We start from the raw sequence: 20,769 nt of genomic DNA on the forward strand, positions 1-20,769 counted from the left end.
GAACCTGTAATTATTTCAAGGTTATTTGTTGTTTGAATAAAAAACCCATTTGACAAAAAAGAAAGTTTGTCAAGCAAGCTTGACGACGTAGATGTGACGTGAGCAACCTGTCTGTCTTCTAGTAGCTGTGCCAAGAGAAATCTGAATCATTCCCTCCGAATCTTGCAGAGACGGAGAGTGTGAGTAGGAGGTGTCCATGAGCTAGGAGCAACTTTTGCTAAGTATTCTGATAAATTATTTTGCCTCCACGTCCCCCCGATTGCCCACAAGCTTCTCCTCCTGTCCATACGGTAATCTCTCTACTGTGCGACAGAGAGTCGCGTGGTTATGACGCAATCGTTAGCATATTTTTACAAAAACGGCTTCTACGGGGCCATAACGTAAGATACAAGGTAATGGAGCCTTTTATACATTTTCATGTTTCTTTAGAAATAAATAATGGACAAATGGAGTCTTTAAACGCCTCAGATGTAAAGTTATTCGCTGTCAAAGTGACGCCAAAATGAATGGGAGTCAATGGAACGCTAACAGCAGGTGATGGTCTGCTAATCAATGGCGGCGCCCGGTGAAGCTTCAATATTTTATGACACCCTGCCCCCCTGGATATTTTGCGTTTATATATCCACTCGGCGCAGTGGAGGTGACGTATTTCCGCTATTGAGTGGAGCTCCACTCGCCCCGTAGTCTGCAGCCAGACCCTGTTGAGTTGGTTGGAGTAAATCACTCCACACTTCGCCTTCTGAGAATATAGTTCCCAGTATGTTTACGGTTAGAAGATGGCTGTGTCTCATGTGACCTAGTTATTTGTACACGCTGTGACTATACAAATCACAACATGTAATTAGGAGAATGTTGGCGTTATTTTGTCACTTATTGGGAGCAGTATGCTAGCTGGAGCCGTTGACCTCCAGTCTTTGTGCTAAGCTAGGCTAGCGGTGGGTGAGTCAGACAGAGTTACGGCACACACAGAGATGAGAAGGGTATGAATGGACTTATCTAACTCTGGGGGATACGGTGAATAAGCTAAAGTCCCAAAAAAGTTGGCGTGTTCCTTTAAGCACCTTGTATGAACACTGCATTGATTTTTGGCAGTTTTTGTGTTCCTCCCTCTCTAGCTCATTTATTATGCATCTGTTAATATGATTGGCGTTTTAGAGAAGTCAAATGGCTGTGATCAGACTGGCAGCTTACTGACGCTTTTACTGTCTATGACTGCAATGCATTCTCTATGGGTTCCGGGAGGGCTCGCACTAACGTGCTTTCGTCATCATACGTAAACTTCACTTGTGTAGCGATTGGTGGAAACAAATATACCTCTATTAATAATTGAAGTGACATTAAATAGGCGAAGCACTGCTACTTGAGCACAGAGATATCAGATATCTTGGGCACAGAGATAGCGGATTTCAGGTGTTGCGTGATATCTCTGCACCCAAGTAGAAGTGCTGCGCCCCAATAAAGTCCCAAATCAAATTGGCTAGTCTTAATCTGCATTGCCATTTGTACTCGTTGTGAATGCGCAAGCCACAAGAAGTAATTAGGTTTTTTTTTTTATATCACTTTTACTCACGACATGCTATCTGGCAACAAAGGATTCCATTCATTATGCTAAGCTAGCGGCGGCGCTGCCAGACTAAGGCCTCATTTACACTGTCAGTGAAATGTGACCCAATTCTGATTTTTTGCTCATATGTGACACAGATCGGATGTGAAAAAAACATGCATTAAAAAAAAAAAAAAAAAGAATTATCAATTTTGATTTCATGGTGACTTTAAAGGAAGATCACAACACAATGGATGACATATTTAGTTTATTACAAAGGAAAAAACCCTGATGTTTCAGTTGAACAGTGAACATGATCCATGCATATGTGTTTAATAAATCCCATAAGTGTGCTGTGCTCCATCTCTGTAGCGGTCCAGGTATCTGAGAGGCTGTCCGTGAGGGTATTTCTTCTGAGGTGGGTGATACACCAGAGGTCTATTGTACTCAAACACCGGCTCTCTCATATCTGTGGAAATAAATCAAGCACGACATGACATAATCTGTTGTTACAAGCCAACACTCATGACCCTGTTCTCACGATGGACTTAGAAACAGATGTCATCACTGGATGGTGAACAGATTCACTGGAAAAAAATGCAACCTCGGGCCAGCTGCATAAACTTAGCTACTATGTTAAAGTCCCCCTGTGGTGAAAATCAAGTTCAAGTTTCCATAAAACGGCAGCAGCTGACCAATGTGCTTTACAACATCAAAGCAAAAAAAACAACTAATATCACAAATAAAATCATAGACTATTTTCAAACTAAGAAAATCGTAGTTAGATTTTTTTTGCAGCAGTAAGATCCAACATCACCAATATTACACTTTCACCCTGGTCAGTTACCATATAGATATTGTTTAAAACCTTTAATAAAGAAGACTCAGTACTGTGAAATGTTCTGTGAATTTTTTTTTTTTATGTTGTTTATGTCTATGTGGTGTTTTTAATGTGATTTAAGACAAACCATGTGTAAATTCATGAGTCAACATCATTACTGAGTATTTTCTCCTTAAAACTGCAGTGAACCAAAGACAGTCTTAAAAACACGCTTTGAAATCGCTGGTGTTTCTGACGTCACAAACTACCCTGTAACCAATCAGATCAACGTGTGATCGTCAACCAGTGGATCTCTGAGCTGAGTGAGTGAGTGGAGGCAGGGCTCATTTGCATATTCATAGAACCGCGTATACTAAATGAGGCAAGAGTGTAGAGTTACATTCAAGATATTTTAAGGCATGAAGAATTTTTTTTTCAAGAAAAACAAACGTGTAATTTTGACGATCAAAGATGAGTTTTAAGGGATACAATTAAGATTGTGTCTTAAGAACTATTTTGACCAACTAGCAGTAAAACTGAATAAAGTTTATGAATAAAATTAGACTGGTTCTAACTTTTTAAAGTCTGTAACATAAAAAAGCAGATCAGTCTCGAAGAAGAAAATTAGATGACTAACTTTTAAAAGGTAACTCTCACCAAATTGAACCTAGGCTCTTTTTGTTAATCTACCCGAGTCAAACATTCGTGTAAAAGCATAATTAGGATGGAAACGCCACTTTTAAGTTTGACCGTATTTTCGTTTTCGGTCAAAATGCCTTTTGAATGGGAGTGCTAGGGGCACTACAGTGTTAGCATCAACATCTCTATATTTGAAACACTAAGGAGCCTCACTTTATCAGTGTTTCCGGTGGCTGGAATTTTGTCAGTCAAAAGTAGTCGATCTCCGAATGCAACGTAATGAACTGAGCTTTCCATCTTTACTCTCCTCATGTTACGTTGCATTCGGAGATCGACTACTTTTGACTGACAAAATTCCAGCCACCAGAAACACTAACTGATAAAGTGAGTCGTACAAAACCTTTATTTTTAGTAAACTCTGTGTTCACAAACAATGTAGTCAATGCTGGAGTTCATGTGTAGAGTGTGATAAACATTGTTTTGAGACATGGCAAAAATAGACTAACTGGAATTTCCAGTAAACCTGCTCTTCAATGCAACAAAAAAGGAAGTTTACTCACTAAGGAACTCATGAAAGGTCTCAGTGACAGATTGATCCCATTGGCACTGGAAAAATGCAAGGCCAGCCGGCGTAATAAAATCCTGATATTTCCTGTAGAAGTCCACCGTTCGGAAAGTCCGTTGCTTCAGACAGTAGCTATAAACGTGACAGAGAGATGAATACATATTTTACTTTGGAAATCACCCTGCTTTTTACTGAATATTTTCTATTTTTAAATCCTATGCAAGTTGAAGGGTCTTTCTGTGGGGTTTTTAAGCAGTTCAAAAATAAATACAAAGAACATCTGTTTTATTTCAAAGGCTGTATTCCTCATCAAAGATGTCTCATTTCAGAAAACCAGCCCTTATAAAACTGACTGTTATTCCTTATGAGCCATAATTACTTTAATTCATTCTCATTTTGAAATGTAATGATTGCTTTTCTGAAATGATGTATTTCGTAAGACAAATACAAACTCCATAGGACAGTGCTTTCGAAACCAGTTCAAATGAAATGCAACTACTAGTTTGTGGGAGGAAATTCGGGAAGTATTGGGTGAATCTCAAGAAACCTTTCAAGAACATGTCCAGGTCAAATTTCACCCCCAAAAATCACAAGAAATTAATCAAATGTTACTTAAAGTTACACATTTAAATTTTGTTAATGAACAAAAAAGTCAATACCTCATCAATCCTTCTTCCAAAACTTGTTTTTGTCTTGCCCTGATTCACAATGGTAAGCATTTATATTTTAGACCTGTCGGGATGGTTTTCAAGCCAGCCAGCTTGACATCATTTTTAACTAAACTGGTTATATCTCTTAAGCCTAGTAGTGAATGTTTTGTTAGCAATAGGATAATCACTCTCTTTTTTTTTAGACGCATATTCATCAGTCACGCAGAGCCAAAACACACCACCCAAACAGGGCCGTACCCACCATTGAGGTCCGTGCATGAAATAAATATATTAGAAAACGTAATATTTTGCAGTTTGTTTAGTAATGAAGGCAATTTCGTGATTTTAAACATCATAAAATGTTAAAACCAGCCATAAGACTCCCGGATTTACGTGATTCACGTGGGTCATACTTTTAAGGTTGGAAAATATGGGAATCCGTAAAAAAACATCCCTGAAAATCCATCCGCAGTCATGCAGAGCCGAAGCACAACTAAAAGAATGTGTATTTTTGTTTTGAAAACACTGTAATAAGCAAAATGCTTTAATGGTCAATTTTCTTAATGCAAAATATAATTTTGTATTTTCTTTTAATAATAGGGTGAAAAATGAGCCGGAATTGTTTTCATGAGACGTATAAATCAGTGTAAATCAACTCTGAGTAACACTACCCACCACGGCGAGGACCGGAGATCAGCGCTGAAATCAACCGGACCATCTTGTTTTAACAGGATGAAGGCGTATCTGTGAAACCCAGTTCCTCTGGCAGGAAACGGGCTGATGTAATGACAGACCTCTTCTCCTGACGTCACAGCATTTCCCGGGATATTCCCACTATAATGTTTAACAGATTAAAACTGACATAAAAATATCCGTTTATCTCAAATAATTATGTCTTCAGTTCTGGTGTTTCCAACCGGGGCTGGATGAGACCGAGGTCAGACAATGCTGTCATGAATTTTGGCATTTAATACAAGCGTACTCACACTAGCCAATGAAGATACTCCTGCTCAGCATCCAGGAGGTGTTCATCTGCACAAACACACACACTGCTTACTTCACTGTATCTCCATCTAGTGGAGGAACTTGAGAACTTAAAACTGCATTCTACTAACTGCTAACTAAAGTGACATTTCTGCAGGTCAACTGACCAAAAAGTATTTAACATCTCAAAAAATAGAATAATGATGTCAATTTATGAATAAAAACCCCCTCCAAATATCATTAAAAACTATATAATGACAATTTATATATAATAATATGAATCAATAAATTATTAGTTTATATATATATATATATATATATATATATATATATATATATATATATATACACACACACCACCGTTCAAAAGTTTGGGGTCAGTAAGACTTTTTTATGTTTTTAAAAGAAGTCTCTTCTGCTCACCAAGGCTGCATTTATTTGATAAAAAACAATAAAAAAACAGTAATATTGTGAAATATTATGACAATTTAAAATGACTGTTTTCTATTTTAATATATTTGAAACTGTAATTTATTCCTGAGATCAAAGCTGAATTTTCAGCATCATTACTCCAGTCTTCAGTGTCACATGATCCTTCAGAAATCATTCTAATATGATGATTTGATGCTCAAGAAACATTCATTATTATTTTCAATGTTGAAAACAGTTGTGTACAATTTCTTTCAAAATTCTTTGATGAATAGAAAGTTCAAAAGAACAGCATTTATTTAAAACAGAATATTTTCTAACATTATAAATGTCTTTACTTTAACTTTTGATCAGTTTAACTCATCCTTGATGAATAAAAGTATTGATTTATTTTATTTCTTTCCCCCAAAAATAAAATTCTTACTGCCCCCAAACTTTTGAACGGTAGTGTTTAATGTTACAAAAGCTTTAGATTTCAGATAAATGCTGTTCTTTTGAACTTTCTATTCATCATAGCATCATGAAATAAAAAAGTAAATAACTGTTTTCAACATTGATAATAATCATAAATGTTTCTTGAGCATCAAATCATCATATTAGAATGATTTCTGAAGTCACACATCATGTGACACTGAAGACTGGAGTAATGATGCTGAAAATTCAGCTTTGATCACAGGAAAAAATTACATTTTAAAATATATTCAAACAGAAAACTATAAATAAATGCAAAATATACATATGGATATGCACTTTAAAAACTGAAAATACAGAAAATGTACTACAGATATTATTAGATAAAAATATGAATTTGATGTGAATAATTGGATGTACCTGGGCTGGTCAACAACAGCGTCCAGAGTGAATTCTCTTCTGCTTCGAAGCGTACCCGAGGTGCTTGTGCCGCCTGTGGATTTCACACAAACAGTGGAAATCAAAGCCTGTTTCCTTTATTTCAGGCTCCACGTGTTCTGAAGCCTCACCTGACTCGGCGTTAAGTGATTCCCAAAATGCACGAATGCATCGCTGTCATCCCCGTAAGCCACATGCAGCATGACCCGCGGAAGAAAATACGCCATGGGAAAGAGGTCCTGGTAGATTCGGTAGTGTTCGGCGAGCCTCTGGATGTGGAACGGCCCGTTTGTCTTCTCCCATTGCGTCTTTACTCTGTCCAGGGAAATGCGAACTGGAAGCCATAAAATAAGACAAGGTTACATGACATGTCCTACTGCTGATTAATATGATGTAATGTCTAGACGGGGCAGCCTTTGCAGTTTCTATACCACTAAACATTATATAATTATCATCACTAATATTTTTTTAATTGCGACATTGTTTTCTCATAATGCAAAAACGTTACATTTGTAATGTACAAATGTAAGTATACATAATGATCGTATTTGTTGTACTGGATTTATTTATTTATTTATTTTTAAATGGAAAATGTTGGAAAATTTGCATAAAAAATAACAACGCAAATACTCCTAAAAACAGGCTTCATTGTTTTGAATATTTTTATTAGTTTCTTTTGATTTCTGATGCACCAAACAGATTATTAAATGACATAACCCTGCAAACAAAACAAGATGTGCACATCTCAGGACACTGAAAAATGTGACTACACAAAACCCGCAATTTGACAACAGTGATGAGATGCATCCAAAATCTCATACTTCCCTTCAATATAGTAGAAAATTAAAAATTTTGTGAAAAAAGTAGTATGTCCAAAATGCACAGTACTCATAAAACAATAGGCAAAACGTTTCCGAATGACTCCGGTGAGATTCTGAAGTGTGCATACGATGAACACTTTACTTTCCCATGAGGCTACGGGAGAGGATTTATGAATGGCATTGAAGTGACACAGCTGAGGCTAGTAGGTATAGTATAATGACAAATTCAACGTCAAGTTTAAGAGGTCAATGATTTGATCTTGAACCTCGAGATTTTCATTAGATACTTAAAGGCGCACTGTGGAGAAATTGTGTTTTTGTCAAACAGCGACCCCTAGAGTCGCTGTGGAATACTTGCACTGTTGTAAATACCCCTCCACCACCTCTACGTTAGACTTTTTTATGTCCTGATATTTATGTGAGATATTGAAAACTGTTTTCATGATAATCGCACGAATCAACGTCAACAGCGTCGTCTGATATCCCTCAGGACTACGTGATAAATACACCTCACAACACCTGAGGTCAGCTGGCAAACTAGTTCGTGAGGCAAGCTAGGCAATAAAACATAACGCAAAAAACGAGTGTTTGTTAGCAAGTCTGTTAACAGCTCTGATAATCGAAAGCTAGCTAGACATATGTGGAAATTGTTGGACTGGTCTAATTATCAGCAATAAATGAATGAACAGCATATAAAAAAATGACATACAAGCAAGCGCAACAACACACAACATAGAATGCAAACAAGTTTACAAATACAAGATTTATTTACTGGCCACTTCATGCGTTTTCTCAGATCGGATAGCTATCAGATTTATCAAAACGATTCCCTTTACACCTGGTCACATAAATGTGTTTTTGCGAAACGGATTTAAATCCGATCTTCAATTCCCACGCTGTATGCAGATTTAATGGAGTGCACGTCACCGAAAGCAACAGATATGAACTGCATTATTGATCATCAGCTAAAATTTCAAAATCAAAGACCGCAATAAGAGAGAGCAGTAACAGCCCTGGTAAGATCATTTCGTTTCTTTACTTTTAATGATGATGATTGTGTGTTAAGCGTCTGCGACTTACTTTCACTTTGATTTGTGATAGTTTGCACGTTGGCTTGATGAATCGATGCTCAGCTGCTCATCTGCGGTGATGCGTGTTCCAGCGCGTCGTCATATCTGGCAATAACATATAGACTATAACACGCTCTCACACGTTTTTTTTATTTGTTTTTTTAACATTTTTGGGAGGAGTACACATATGTGGTTTCAACAACCAGATGCACACTTGTCCAGTTTCGTCTGGAATGCGTCTCAGACCTCCTCCTGAAGTGGTTTGAGCGATCGGATTCAAATCCGTCTTGAATGCGTTTCGGAGGACATTTACACCTAGTCTTTTCACTAGGGCTGTAGTCAAGACCACCTTTGTCGAGTCCAAGACATGTCCAAGACCAGGACTAGTCGAGTCCAAGTCAAGACCGAGTCCAAAGAGGTTCGAGTCCGAGTCAAGACCGAGTCCAGGACAGGAAAAAAAAAGTCTGCTAAAAAATATAGGCTAGCCTATAGAAATTAAATCATTATGTAATAATGAAATAATGAATAATTTTAATTTTATTTAAAATAATTGACTAATTCAAAGAACAACAAAAAAATAATAATTATATAGCCTAGGCCTAACACATTCGTTTCGACTGTCTGATCAGCCTTACATTCTGTTCCTGTCAATCATACACGCGATGTCAACCAATTAAACTGCATGAGGGAAGACCGAGACAACTCACAGACACACACATACACACACACAAGAGATGCGGATAAACCGCGGATCGGGCAGATGACGTGACAAAAAATAATATTTTAATTAAATTCGGGCGGGTGGCGGCTGAAGCAATCAAATGAAAAAAGTTAGCCAATAAGCAAACCTGCAAGTTATGAGCTAGCTGGGTTATTTTGTTTCGATATTAGCTATATTTTAAAACAGCCAGTCATTGCGCCTACCACTCATGGAGGCAAAGAAAGAAAGGTAAGAAAAAAAGTCGGAAAACTTTGCCCATTAATTAGATATGCAAGGCAAGCAGGCTAGTTTTCGGGTTGTTATGGACAATTAAAAATGTGAATATTCACGTTGCACTAGCGGTGGACTTTCAGCGAGTTTATTTAAACATTTATTTTTTAAAGAGCTGTTTGTGAGTCAAAAGTGCCGGCTCTTTCAGTGAGCTGAGTGAAACGAGCCGGCTCACGAAAAAGAGCCGAAATACTTATTAGGTGGCCAGTGTTTCACTTTCCCTCCAATAATATATTGTTTTAATATCGCGGCGACGCATGTGTGATTACTGGGAACATAATAAAGAAACCTGGACTCGGTCGAGACCAAAAGCCATATTTGGCAAGACCAGTGGCCGAGACCGAGACAAGTCCGAGTCCGAATACCAGCGAGTCCGAGACAAGTCCGAGACCATAGAAAAGCGGTCTCGAGTCCGGACTCGAGTCCAAGACCGGACTCGAATACTACAGCCCTACTTTTCACGATCAGATAGCTATCCGATCTGAGAAAACGCATGAAGTGGCCAGGTGTAAACAGCCCCCATGACAAAAACATACGCACGAAAGCCGAAAACAAACGCTGGTTGGCCTCTCACGTCCATAGACAGTATATAAACGCTCACGTCCGAATTTGAGGAAGTGGTGGGGGAAGTGACGTATGCCGTAAAGCAGTCGAATTTTGTAGTTCTTTTTGTCTTCTGGTTACTACCCGGCGAACCCCGAAGTTACGTAGTGCCAGTAAAAGCGATACAGACCCCGTCAGGCTCTGGCAAACGTGTCATTCAACCTATTGTAAGTCGATGTACCATCACAAGGGTCTTGGAAATATATTATGAAGGTTGAAAAGCTACATAGTGTTCCTTTAATAATATACGCTTAGCAATTAAACCCCGCTTTCATTCACTGTGTGAAGATTTTTCATCATAATTCTGCTTTGAATGATCCTGCTCTGCTTCCCCTTTAGGCCATGTCCACACTAATACGTTTTCGTTTGAAAACGTATATTTTTCTCTCCGTTTTGGCCTCCCGTCCACACTTTAATTTTTATTAATGAAAACGAAGCTTTTTTGAAAACGCACTCCAAAGTGGATACATTTGAAAACGCCGTTTTCACGTTGTAGTGTGGACTGAGAAACCGGTGGTGTTTAAAAACGATGACGTAAATTTAGTCATGTGACGCATATTGTACCAATAGATATTCATGTTCATACCAGTGTTGTGCCTGTTATGTGCTGTTCACTTTCACACTGTTGCTAAAAATATTCAACATTGCACACTCTTTATATCACAGTCCTGCAAAGATGACAGAATTTACTCACATTTGCTGTCCTGCGGCAATACATGAGAGGCGAGCAGTCGCGTTTTAGACCAAACATATGGTGACTGCGTGTGACCTGGACCGCATCAGTGAATGGTGAGATAACTTCATTATTTATTTTTCCATCTGAATCATATCGGTGATCTTTTGTGGGGTTTTACGCATGCGCAGTAAAGGTGAATTTAGCGTTTTCAGGCGTTTTTCAAAAGTTTCTCATCCACACTGAAACGTCCGAAAACGACTGAAAACGCTAGTGTGGACGGGGAGCGTTTATAAACAAAAACACAGTTTTCAAATGTATCTGGATAAATGTAGACGTAGCCTCAGAGATCAATCATAATGATGCATTGATGCTGGAGTCACTCACATGTTCGTAGTCGATTTTCTCTTTCAATCTCTGGGCTCTTTTTGTTCTCCTGCATGATCTTCTTCCTCTCCTTCAGCTCTGTCTTCCTGGAGGGCCGCTGATACGGGAGGCCGATGTTGACCGGCGCGACAGCTGTTCACAAAAAACAATCAAAACCACATGACAGGTGAATGTTCACTGACAGCCAGAGCAGAAATCAATGATGTCCCCCAAACAAACCCACACCAATGCATCTAGATTTGATATTATGGGTTATGTCAGTGTTTCAGGGTAAATTCACAACTATGGATTTAAAGGGGTGGTTGATTATGATTTCACTTTTTTAACTTTAGTTAGTGTGTAATGTTGCTGTTTGAGCATAAACAACATCTGCAAAGTTACGACGCTCAAAGTTCAAAGCAAAGTTGAGATATTTTCTTATAAAGAAATTGCTTATTAAGGACTACAACAAACGGCTGGTAGAGACTACACGACATTCCTCCCGGGTTACTGACATCACCAACCCCAATATTTACATAAACCCCGCCCCCAGAACACGATTTATAGATTATCATGACAGAATATGCTAATCAATGACTAGAAGATAACCACTCATAAGCTACATATTCATGAACTAACCATTAAAAAATGTTGTCTACATGTTGTCACTTCTTCTTGAGTCTCTCCATCATTGTCTGACTCCAGTTTGAATATAAAAGGCTAAAAGTTTTTGAAATTTTCAGTGTATGTGTGTGTGAGGTAAAAGGACACAAACTGTTGAAGCTCCGCCCCCTGTGCTGGAAGCAGCAGCTCATTTGCATTTAAAGGAACAGACACAAAACGAAACATTTTTGCTCACCCTCAAAAAGTGACAATTTTAACATGCTATATAAAAATATCTGTGGGGTATTTTGAGCTAAAACTTCACATACACACTCTTGGGACATCAGAGATTTATTTTACATCTTGTGAAAAGGGCATTATACCACCCCTTTAATGGGTGTGTATTCATATCTCAGTGATGACTTGCCTTCTTTGGTCTCCTCCTCTCTGTATTGCCTGTAGGTCTTCCACCAAACGTCTCTCCGGTCGGCCTCCTCCGCTGCTCTCACATAGCGAGTGTAACTGCGGTATTTCTCCAGAGAGTCCAGCTGGGTCCCGTCGATGTCCTCATTGGGCATTGGACCCAGAGGAGGGGACCAGTGACACAGAACAGCTACAGAAGACCCAATAGAGGATTTATTAGTGTAAATGTAAATGTGTAATGTAAATGCATTATTAATAATAAACACAACAATTATAAAAAGATTTGCAATATAAATATTATAAAAACAACAACAATAATAATAAATATCATAAATGTTATATAGTAATAATAATAATTTAACTTTCATTTAGAGCATATCTCAAACAAGCAGTAACTCAAAGTGCTTCAGAAAAGATAGGAAAAATAGATAAATGACAGAAAGGTTAGACAGAAAATACAGACTAATCAATAAGTAGACATACAAAATCAATACATATTGACAATGTATTGTACATATCAAGGTGTAAAATATACATGTAAAGGTCATTCAGACCAGCAGACACACACACGCACAGCAGCCGCACTGCTGATTAATTAACTCATTAACTGCACATTTACACAAATATCCTCCAGCACCCCTCACCGGTGGACCGAAGACCCCTCGCAAGAGGCTTCAGGCTCACATCACCCGCCGCCCGCAGGAGAACACACGCCGCTCCGCGCAGCGCCATGATGGACCGCTCCAGCAGAGACGCAGAGAGAGGGACGTCAACACACAGAAACGTGACGTAACGTGCGTACTCGTCACCGCGTCTGTGCGCTCCTGCATATGGAAGGCGACGAGATTCGCTCACGAGAAAGTCAGCGCGCGCAGGAATCGGGATTTTACGTTTCTTCACATCTGATGAGTAAACAATCCTGTGAGTTTTATGAAAAAGGGGTTTGTCGATTGATAAATAGATGTTAAATAGATGAATAGATGTTAATTAGTGGTGATGAAGGGGCAGATGAAGTTTGTTTATTTACTGTGTCTCGATGTTTCCAGCACATCAATTCACCTAACAATTAATAATGACTATAATTCACGAGTCAAATGTATTTTATTCAGTTATACATTATATATAGCAGTTATACTTCAACATGAACACTGATATAGGTGCTCAAATTCATCCTTCCATCCTCCCATCTATCTATCTATCTGTCTGTCTGTCTATCTATCTATCTATCTATCTATCTATCTATCTATCTATCTATCTATCTATCTATCTATCTATCTGTCTATCTATCTATCTATCTATCTATCTATCTATCTATCTATCTATCTATCTGTCTATCTATCTATCTATCTATCTATCTATCTATCTATCTATCTATCTATCTATCTATCATCTTCTGTGACAACATGAACCAAGAGTGATTCTCTGCAGTCTTTAACATTGTTTATTTATGAAAAAGGTGTTTGTTGATTGATAAATAGATGTTAAATAGATGAATAGATGTTAATTAGTGGTGATGAAGGGGCAGATGAAGTTTGTTTATTTACTGTCTCGATGTTTCCAGCACTATCTATCTATCTATCTATCTATCTATCTATCTATCTATCTATCTATCTATTGCTTGTTTGTCTGTCCTTCTATCTATCTATCTATCTATCTGTCTGTCTATCTATCTATCTATCTATCTATCTATCTATCTATCTATCTATCTATCTATCTATCTGTCTATCTGTCTATCTGTCTGTCTGTCTCTGATCTTCTGTGACAACATGAACCCAAGTGATTCTCTGCAGTCTTTAACATTGTTTATTTTATAATTTTCCAGGCTTCCAGGTTTATGATGGAGGATCACATGCAGTGCACAATCTGCTTAGATTCGTTTAAATTCCCTGTGACCATCCCGTGCGGTCACACTTTCTGCAAGGTCTGCATCTCCAAATTCTGGGAGGCCAAGGACAAAGACTTCCACTGCCCCGTTTGCAACAAAATGTTCGACACGAGGCCTCAGCTGAGTCGCAACGTGTCTCTGTCGGTGTTATCGGAGGTGGCCGCCACACACAGTCCAGCGAAGAGAGATCTGTGCACAGGAGCCTCGCTCCACACGGAGCCGGAGCAGATCTGTGAGCGGCACGGGAAGCCTCTGGTCATCTACTGCAGGAACGACAGCATGTGTGTTTGCTATGAGTGCTCTGTGATCGAGTGTAAGGGACATGATGTGATTCTGGTGGAAGATGAACGGAAGAATAGAGAGGTACAAACACACACTACCAGGATGTATAAATACTGTATAATTTAAATAGTATTACAATATTGAAAATTTGGGGTGAAACTAATTCACTAATAATTTGGAAATATCACAATGCTATGTTTTCATTAAAATATGTTTTTTATTCCTTTCTTTAATTTTAGAGTGCAATATTTTGATCTTCAGGTTTTGTGAGATTCAATCGGTTGTCCATTTTAAATATTTGTTGTTGCTGACCGTTTTATGAATTTGCATGATAATGTTTGTACCTTGTTGTTTATGAGACAACATTAATATTTTTCACATTTTTCTTTTGGTATGCAGGCAGGATTAAAGAAAAAGAGTGCGGAAATCAAGAAACTCCAGGAAGCCACTGAGAGGAACCGTCTGGAGCTCATGGAGAACATGGAGAAAGCGAAGGCAAGGCATCTCCATCTTCATTAGAGACTTTTTCCAACTATGAAAATGTACTCTTTCTCATATCATCCCAAAACCAGATGATGGTGACCATTCAAAATAAGGTTGCATTCGTTAACGACATAAGTTAACATGATCTAACAATAAAAAATACTTCTAAGGATTTAATAATCTTAGTTTATGTTAATTTCAACAATTACTAACACATAATTAAAAACAAAATTTGTGTCTGTTAATATTATTTAATGGACCTAACAAGCTATATATAATTCATAATACATAATAATATAATTTGATATTTGTATTTTTATTAACTAGCGCTTACAAAGATTAATAAATACTGTAAAAATGTATTGCTCATTGTTAGTTAATGCAGTAATTAATGTTATCTAACGGGACCTTATTGTAAAGCGTTAGAAAGATGTTTCTTCCATGAATAACAACAGGAGATGTTTTGAAGAATATTCACATCACACTTTTTCATTTAATGAAAGCAAACAGTGACCAAGAGCTGTCGTGCTTAAATAAGGACTAAAAAGCAACATAAAATGAGCATAAAGTAGCCTATGAAAAAAAAAAAAGTCAATATTTGACAAAAATCTTCCATTCTGCCACAACTCTCATATATCTGAGTTTTGCATTTTAAACACATGCAAGGACATGTAAGACTCGATACTTTTCGGCACGATGAAATTAAATTTTTGAGAATAAATGCCCAAAAATACACATTAATATATAAGAGAATAGGCGTAGATGAAGGATGCAGTGATATAATCGCATGCATCTCATGTTGTTCTCCCTCTACTCTATCAGGTCTCACTCCAGCAGACGTCTCAGTGGGTGGACAGCAAGTTCTCACAGCTGATAAAGGTGTTGGCAGAGAAGCAGGAAGTGACACAGCTGTTTGTGGAGCAGCAGCAGGAAGTGACCGTGATGCAGGCTGAGGATAGGCTGGCTGCGCTGGAGGAGAGAACCATGCAGCTCGTAGCCCTTCAGGAGGAGATCAGCAGCCTGTGTTCGCTCCCCTCATGCCAGCTCATCAAGGTTACAGCATTCGTATTTTAGAAATGAGAGGCGTGACTCACAAAATAAAAGAAATAATACATTAATAATTAATAATTAAATATAAAAATAATAATAAATGGCCCCATTTGCTTTTCTATTGATGCTACTAAAGGTCATTTGGTTGTGGAAAATATTATTATTTATTGTTATTTTATGAATTATTTTACAAAATTGTTGCTTTTTAATTTGTATATATTTATTATTATTATTTATTGGGTCACACTTTAGATTAGGGTCCAATTCTCACTATTAACTACGACTTTTGCCTTAATAAACTCCTAACTACTGCTTATTAATAGTTTGTAAGGTAGTTGTTAAGTTTAGGTATTGGGTGGATTAAGGGATGTAGAATATGGTCATGCAGAATAAGGCATTAATATGTGCTTTATAAGTACTAATAAACAGATGATATCCTAGTAATATGCATGCTAATAAGCAAGTGAGAATTGCACCCTAAACTAAAGTGTTACCATTTATTGTTAATGGTTAAAGGGATATTTCACCGCTGGAAAGATGAGTGTGTATTTAAATTGGGTCATTTATGTAGTAGAAATGTGAAATTATTTTAGAAGTTGGTGCCTTCTTGCATCTAGAAATGTATTTTTGGCTCATGTGGATGAAAGACAACAACTCCCAGAATGCACTTGCTTCGCTGCCCTACGAGGACACTCCCAAGCCACGCCTACCGGTTACAGAGGGCCGTATCGGAAGAAATGATACAGCTAGGCTACTAGTGACTCGAAACTGAAAAGACAGCGTTTTATCGTGAGATCCCCCTATGGGCGGGTTGAAGACATGCGGGACGAGCTCCTCCTACTGGCTGGAGTCTCTCGCCTCTGGACTAAAAAGGCCTCAGATGACGATAAATGACGATTTTTGCCTCATCCGAGTTTTTTTTCCAGACACACAATACAGAAATCTCTCGTCTCAGGGGGACATGAGGGAGGGAAGCACGGTCATTCGAAGATACTACCGGGTTTCTACTGATACAAAGCTTAATGCTAATCGGTGAAGTATCCCTTTAATGGTTTCCACAGGTGTACGTCACATGTTTGTTTATGTCGCTCATGCAGGACTCCAGGTTCATAGAGGTCCCACGCTTCAGTGACTATCCTGTGGATGTGCATGTATGCGCACAGGAGAAGCTGACCCCCGTCACAGATGTCCTGTCCCGCGTGTCTAAGCTGGTGTGTGAGGATCTGGAGAGAGCCACACAGGTGTCCGGAGGACCGGAGAAAGAGGGTGAGTCGGGATCACACTGACCGCTTGATGCATGCTACACAGAAATGGCTAACATCTGATTGGTTGGTACTTTGCAACCTTCACAAGTGGAGGAACACAGATTTTATTTATTGTCAGCCAGTGAACAAAGTTGTATTTACAAGCTATCAGTGGATTTGCCAAAGTTAGCCAGGTTAGTAGCATCACATCTTTCAAAGATATTCAGAGTTTAGCTTGAGGTGTTTAGTAGCAAGTAAACTAGAAGCAGAACTGTATATTTTATAATCTAACAAAAAATTTATTTCACAATATTTTTACACTTTTGGTTGATAATGCTATGTATCACAATACATACACTTTTTAATGAAAATTAAAAAAAAAAAAAAAAAAAAGAATTGTCCTTATGACAATTTTAAGTAATGGTAGACCTATTACTAATTTGATTAATTTATTTATTAAAACTGTCATGAACATATAAATGTACTGTTTAAAGCATGATTTAATTTTTTTTCTATGTAATATATAATCCAATATCGGATAAAACTACATGTAAATGGAACATAAACACACACACACAAAATCTAAGTTTATGAAAACTGAGGTGTGTAAGCAAAAAAATATATATATATATGTAATACATCACAATATTTTTAAAAATTTGGTTGATATCTCAATGTACACATTTTTATGGAGACTGAAAAATACTGAAAGATTTTTTAAAATACTGAAAAAAATGAATGTTCTTTGTGAGAATTTCCAAAGTAATGCTACAATTTTGATATTTTTTAAATATATATATTTACATTTATTTAACCAGTCATGAACATTGCAATGACACAGTTGTATAAATAAGTAATTATTTAAAAATAATATTAGCTTAAAATGACAGGAGGAGTCATGATGAATCAGCATTGCTTTTTCTTTGTCTTTCTCGTAGGCTCTCCTCAAGATAAGAGGCCAGTTCTGGCTGTTGTTCCCAGTCCTGCAACTCCATCATATCCAGCAGAGAGGGAGGGGCTAAACGCATGTACGCTCATATCATATCATATCATATCATATCATATCATATCATATCACACGTATGACAGTACAGTGTGTAAAAAGTCACATTATTCTCAGATTATTGTCTCATACATCATATATAGTCTTGTTTATATTCTCATATAAACAAGTATTCATTACTTCAATGAGCTCATTGTATCTGCATTAAATTACAACATTGTTTAAATTAATACATTTTTAGCTTACTGTGATTTTGTATATGTACACTTCTGAAATACATAACTTAGACAGTCACCTTGGATAACAGGACACTCTAAATTGTAATGTGGACTCATGCACTTTCTGCTTTGATTTGATGTGTATTGTGAAAAGCGCTATACAAATATTCGTTAATTTAATTGAACGTATTGCAATTCTTCTCTTCCCCCCAGACCGCTGCAACCTGACCTTTGACCCTCGTACCGCCAACGCTCACTTACGCCTTTCCCAGAGCAACAGGAGGGCGGAGCATCTGAGCTCTGGGCCCCGCCCCGTCCCGGCCGACGAGTCCCGCTTCGACCACACCTGGCAGGTGTTGTGTTTCCAGAGCTTCACCCACGGACAGCATTACTGGGAGCTGGAGGTGTCCAAACCGTGGGCTTACGTGGGCGTGACGTACCCGAACATACCGCGCAAAGAGAAGGGCAAACGCTGCATGGTGGGGATGAACGAGCTGTCGTGGAGCCTCCAGCTGGACGAGCGGCAGCTGAGCGCGTGGCACGCCGGCTGCAAGGAGTCCGTGGCGGGACAGCTGCAGTTAAACGCTCAGCCGCTGCGCATCGGCATGCTTCTGGACTACGAGGCCGGTACGCTGACCTACTACGGCGAGGGACAGGTCCGGCTGCACGCCTTCCACTGCGCGTTCACACAAGCCCTGCTCCCGGCCTGCTGGATCGGGGAGGGCGTCACTGTTACGCTCTGTGAACCGAGAGCCTGAACGTTTGTACGCCGGTTTGTCCCCAACAGGATTGGTCCTGAGGAAATAGATGCATCCCTACTGTAGCCGGACCTGAGACGTGTGGCCTTCCTTCACAATCATTTACTCCTCGTGTTTTTGAGCTGTGATGAGATTTGATGAGCTCAGGGTTTACTCTGGGATGGTGCTGTTAAAGCTCTGTTGATCTGTGGAGAGTTATACTTCACGCAAGTACGTGAACACAGATGCTTTTATCTGCACTGGCTTGATGTGTCAGTCATAAGTTAAGATATTTCCCAAAAAATAATCAATGACAGTTGTGTTTAAATATATATATATATATATATATATATATATATATATATATATATATATATATATATATATATATGTCAAATTGATTTATCATTATTAATTGCATTTAACATAAAAGTTTGTGTTTACAAAATATATGTGTGTGTATATTTATATATATCATATATGTGTACATAGGGGTGTAACGATTCGTTTTAACAACGATTCGATTCGTATCGCGATTCGTGGTTGTCCATATGATTCAAGGACGACGATATTGGTTCATTTGGAACGATACGATCCGAAATGATTCAGTGACTTGAAATCGATTCGGTGACTTTTTAGCCAAAAATTCTTGTAAGGGAATCAGGTATCAATTAATTATGGATATAAACAAACAAGTAAACAACAATTAATGTCAAATGCATTCACATTTTATTTGAATAAAGTAGGGCTGCACGATTATGACAAAAAATTATAATCGTCGACTATTCCCTTGAAATTGTAATTGCGATTATTACGATTATCACAACATTGAATGATGTTTTGAATAGTTTGGCCATGGGACCCACATTTCCTCATGGTCATCAAGCCACGACCCACCTTTTTAGGAATTATATAGGCCTATTATAATACATTTGTTTACACAAAAATTGTTGACACACAAGTTCTGTCCCCCTTTACTTAACATACAAAAAAAAAATTGTAAGAATATGACAAATACAGATAAACAGTAGACACTGCGAGGTTAAGCTATTAAATAGCAGTCCCAAACTAGTTTTTGTTAATACAATCTTGGTATGCGCCACCACAGTCATATACAAATATACAAAATAACCAGTAAGTGGCATTTATATGGAAACAAACAACAATTAGGCTACCATGGTGATACACAATACTTAGAAGAACTGGTAAAGAAACATGGAAACTGCTCCTGATAAATAGCAACACACATGACGTACCAATAACGTAATTTATTGGTATTTTACTTTTATTTCGTAACTTACTAATTTACGACGTTGCATACTCGTATTTCTTTTGCGATTTAGTGAAGTGATACAGCGCGCGCCGGCGCATTTGCGCGTGCAATTAAAGAGTGCACTGCACGCTATAACAGGACATGAAATTTCGTTTTTCTGAGGTGAGAGACTTTATTTCGTTACAAGTTGAAAATAATAATAGAATAATGACACGGACATATAGCCTGACAACTGAATCTGGACAACGCGTTTTTTTTTTCTAATTTAAAACGTAACGACGTTGCATGCTTGTAGTTTACTTTGTGCTTTATATATAGTGAAGCGATATAGGTCTACAGAGGACAGGAAAGTCCGTTTTTCTGAGGTGAGAGACTTTGCACCGCTTGTTGTCTTTGCGCTGCTGCTGGCGCGTCACGTATGGCGATGACGTCACAGATAGGCAGACTGAATCGAGTAACGTTTAACGCCTTTATCATTAAAAGTGCTAAGAAAAAACATCCATATAAAGTCTGACGTGCTTAAATCCAATGCGTTATTTCCTAGTATCGATACAATCGATTGATT

The 20,769-nt window shown here is 38.1% G+C and overlaps 2 protein-coding genes across 2 annotated transcripts; one reads left to right on the plus strand and one right to left on the minus strand.

Moving 5' to 3' along the window:
• Window positions 1-1,798: 1,798 nt before the first annotated feature.
• Window positions 1,799-12,809, minus strand: mrpl38 (mitochondrial ribosomal protein L38). The gene is made up of 9 exons (XM_084135123.1): window positions 12,674-12,809; window positions 12,034-12,219; window positions 11,025-11,156; window positions 6,611-6,813; window positions 6,462-6,534; window positions 5,204-5,249; window positions 4,893-5,051; window positions 3,563-3,699; window positions 1,799-2,012 (listed from the first exon to the last, which is right to left on the minus strand). Exons 1-9 carry the CDS (start codon window positions 12,759-12,761, stop codon window positions 1,876-1,878), a joined length of 1,161 nt encoding a protein of 386 aa, XP_083991249.1. The 5' UTR covers window positions 12,762-12,809; the 3' UTR covers window positions 1,799-1,875.
• An 18-nt stretch (window positions 12,810-12,827) lies between these two features.
• trim65 (tripartite motif containing 65) lies at window positions 12,828-19,229 on the plus strand. The gene is made up of 7 exons (XM_084135124.1): window positions 12,828-12,950; window positions 13,852-14,277; window positions 14,596-14,691; window positions 15,502-15,732; window positions 16,827-16,995; window positions 17,912-18,001; window positions 18,408-19,229. Exons 2-7 carry the CDS (start codon window positions 13,864-13,866, stop codon window positions 18,950-18,952), a joined length of 1,545 nt encoding a protein of 514 aa, XP_083991250.1. The 5' UTR covers window positions 12,828-12,950; window positions 13,852-13,863; the 3' UTR covers window positions 18,953-19,229.
• The last annotated feature ends 1,540 nt before the right edge of the window (window positions 19,230-20,769 follow it).

Source organism: Abramis brama (assembly GCF_963993115.1).
Source record: "Abramis brama genome assembly, chromosome: 14".
Classification (NCBI taxonomy): Eukaryota; Metazoa; Chordata; class Actinopteri; order Cypriniformes; family Leuciscidae; genus Abramis; species Abramis brama.

Excerpts from the sequence above, each read along its gene's own strand:
- mrpl38 (XM_084135123.1), bottom strand. The coding sequence starts at position 12,761 with ATGGCGCTGCGCGGAGCGGCGTGTGTTCTCCTGCGGGCGGCGGGTGAT. Across the intron at positions 6,814-11,024 it reads AGAAAATCGACTACGAACAT|TTCGCATTTCCCTGGACAGA; the intron begins GTGAGTGACTCC and ends TATGGCTTCCAG. Across the intron at positions 5,052-5,203 it reads GAGTATCTTCATTGGCTAGT|TGGGAATATCCCGGGAAATG; the intron begins GTGAGTACGCTT and ends TAAACATTATAG.
- trim65 (XM_084135124.1), top strand. The coding sequence starts at position 13,864 with ATGATGGAGGATCACATGCAGTGCACAATCTGCTTAGATTCGTTTAAA. Across the intron at positions 14,692-15,501 it reads AGAACATGGAGAAAGCGAAG|GTCTCACTCCAGCAGACGTC; the intron begins GCAAGGCATCTC and ends CTACTCTATCAG. Across the intron at positions 15,733-16,826 it reads CCTCATGCCAGCTCATCAAG|GACTCCAGGTTCATAGAGGT; the intron begins GTTACAGCATTC and ends TCGCTCATGCAG.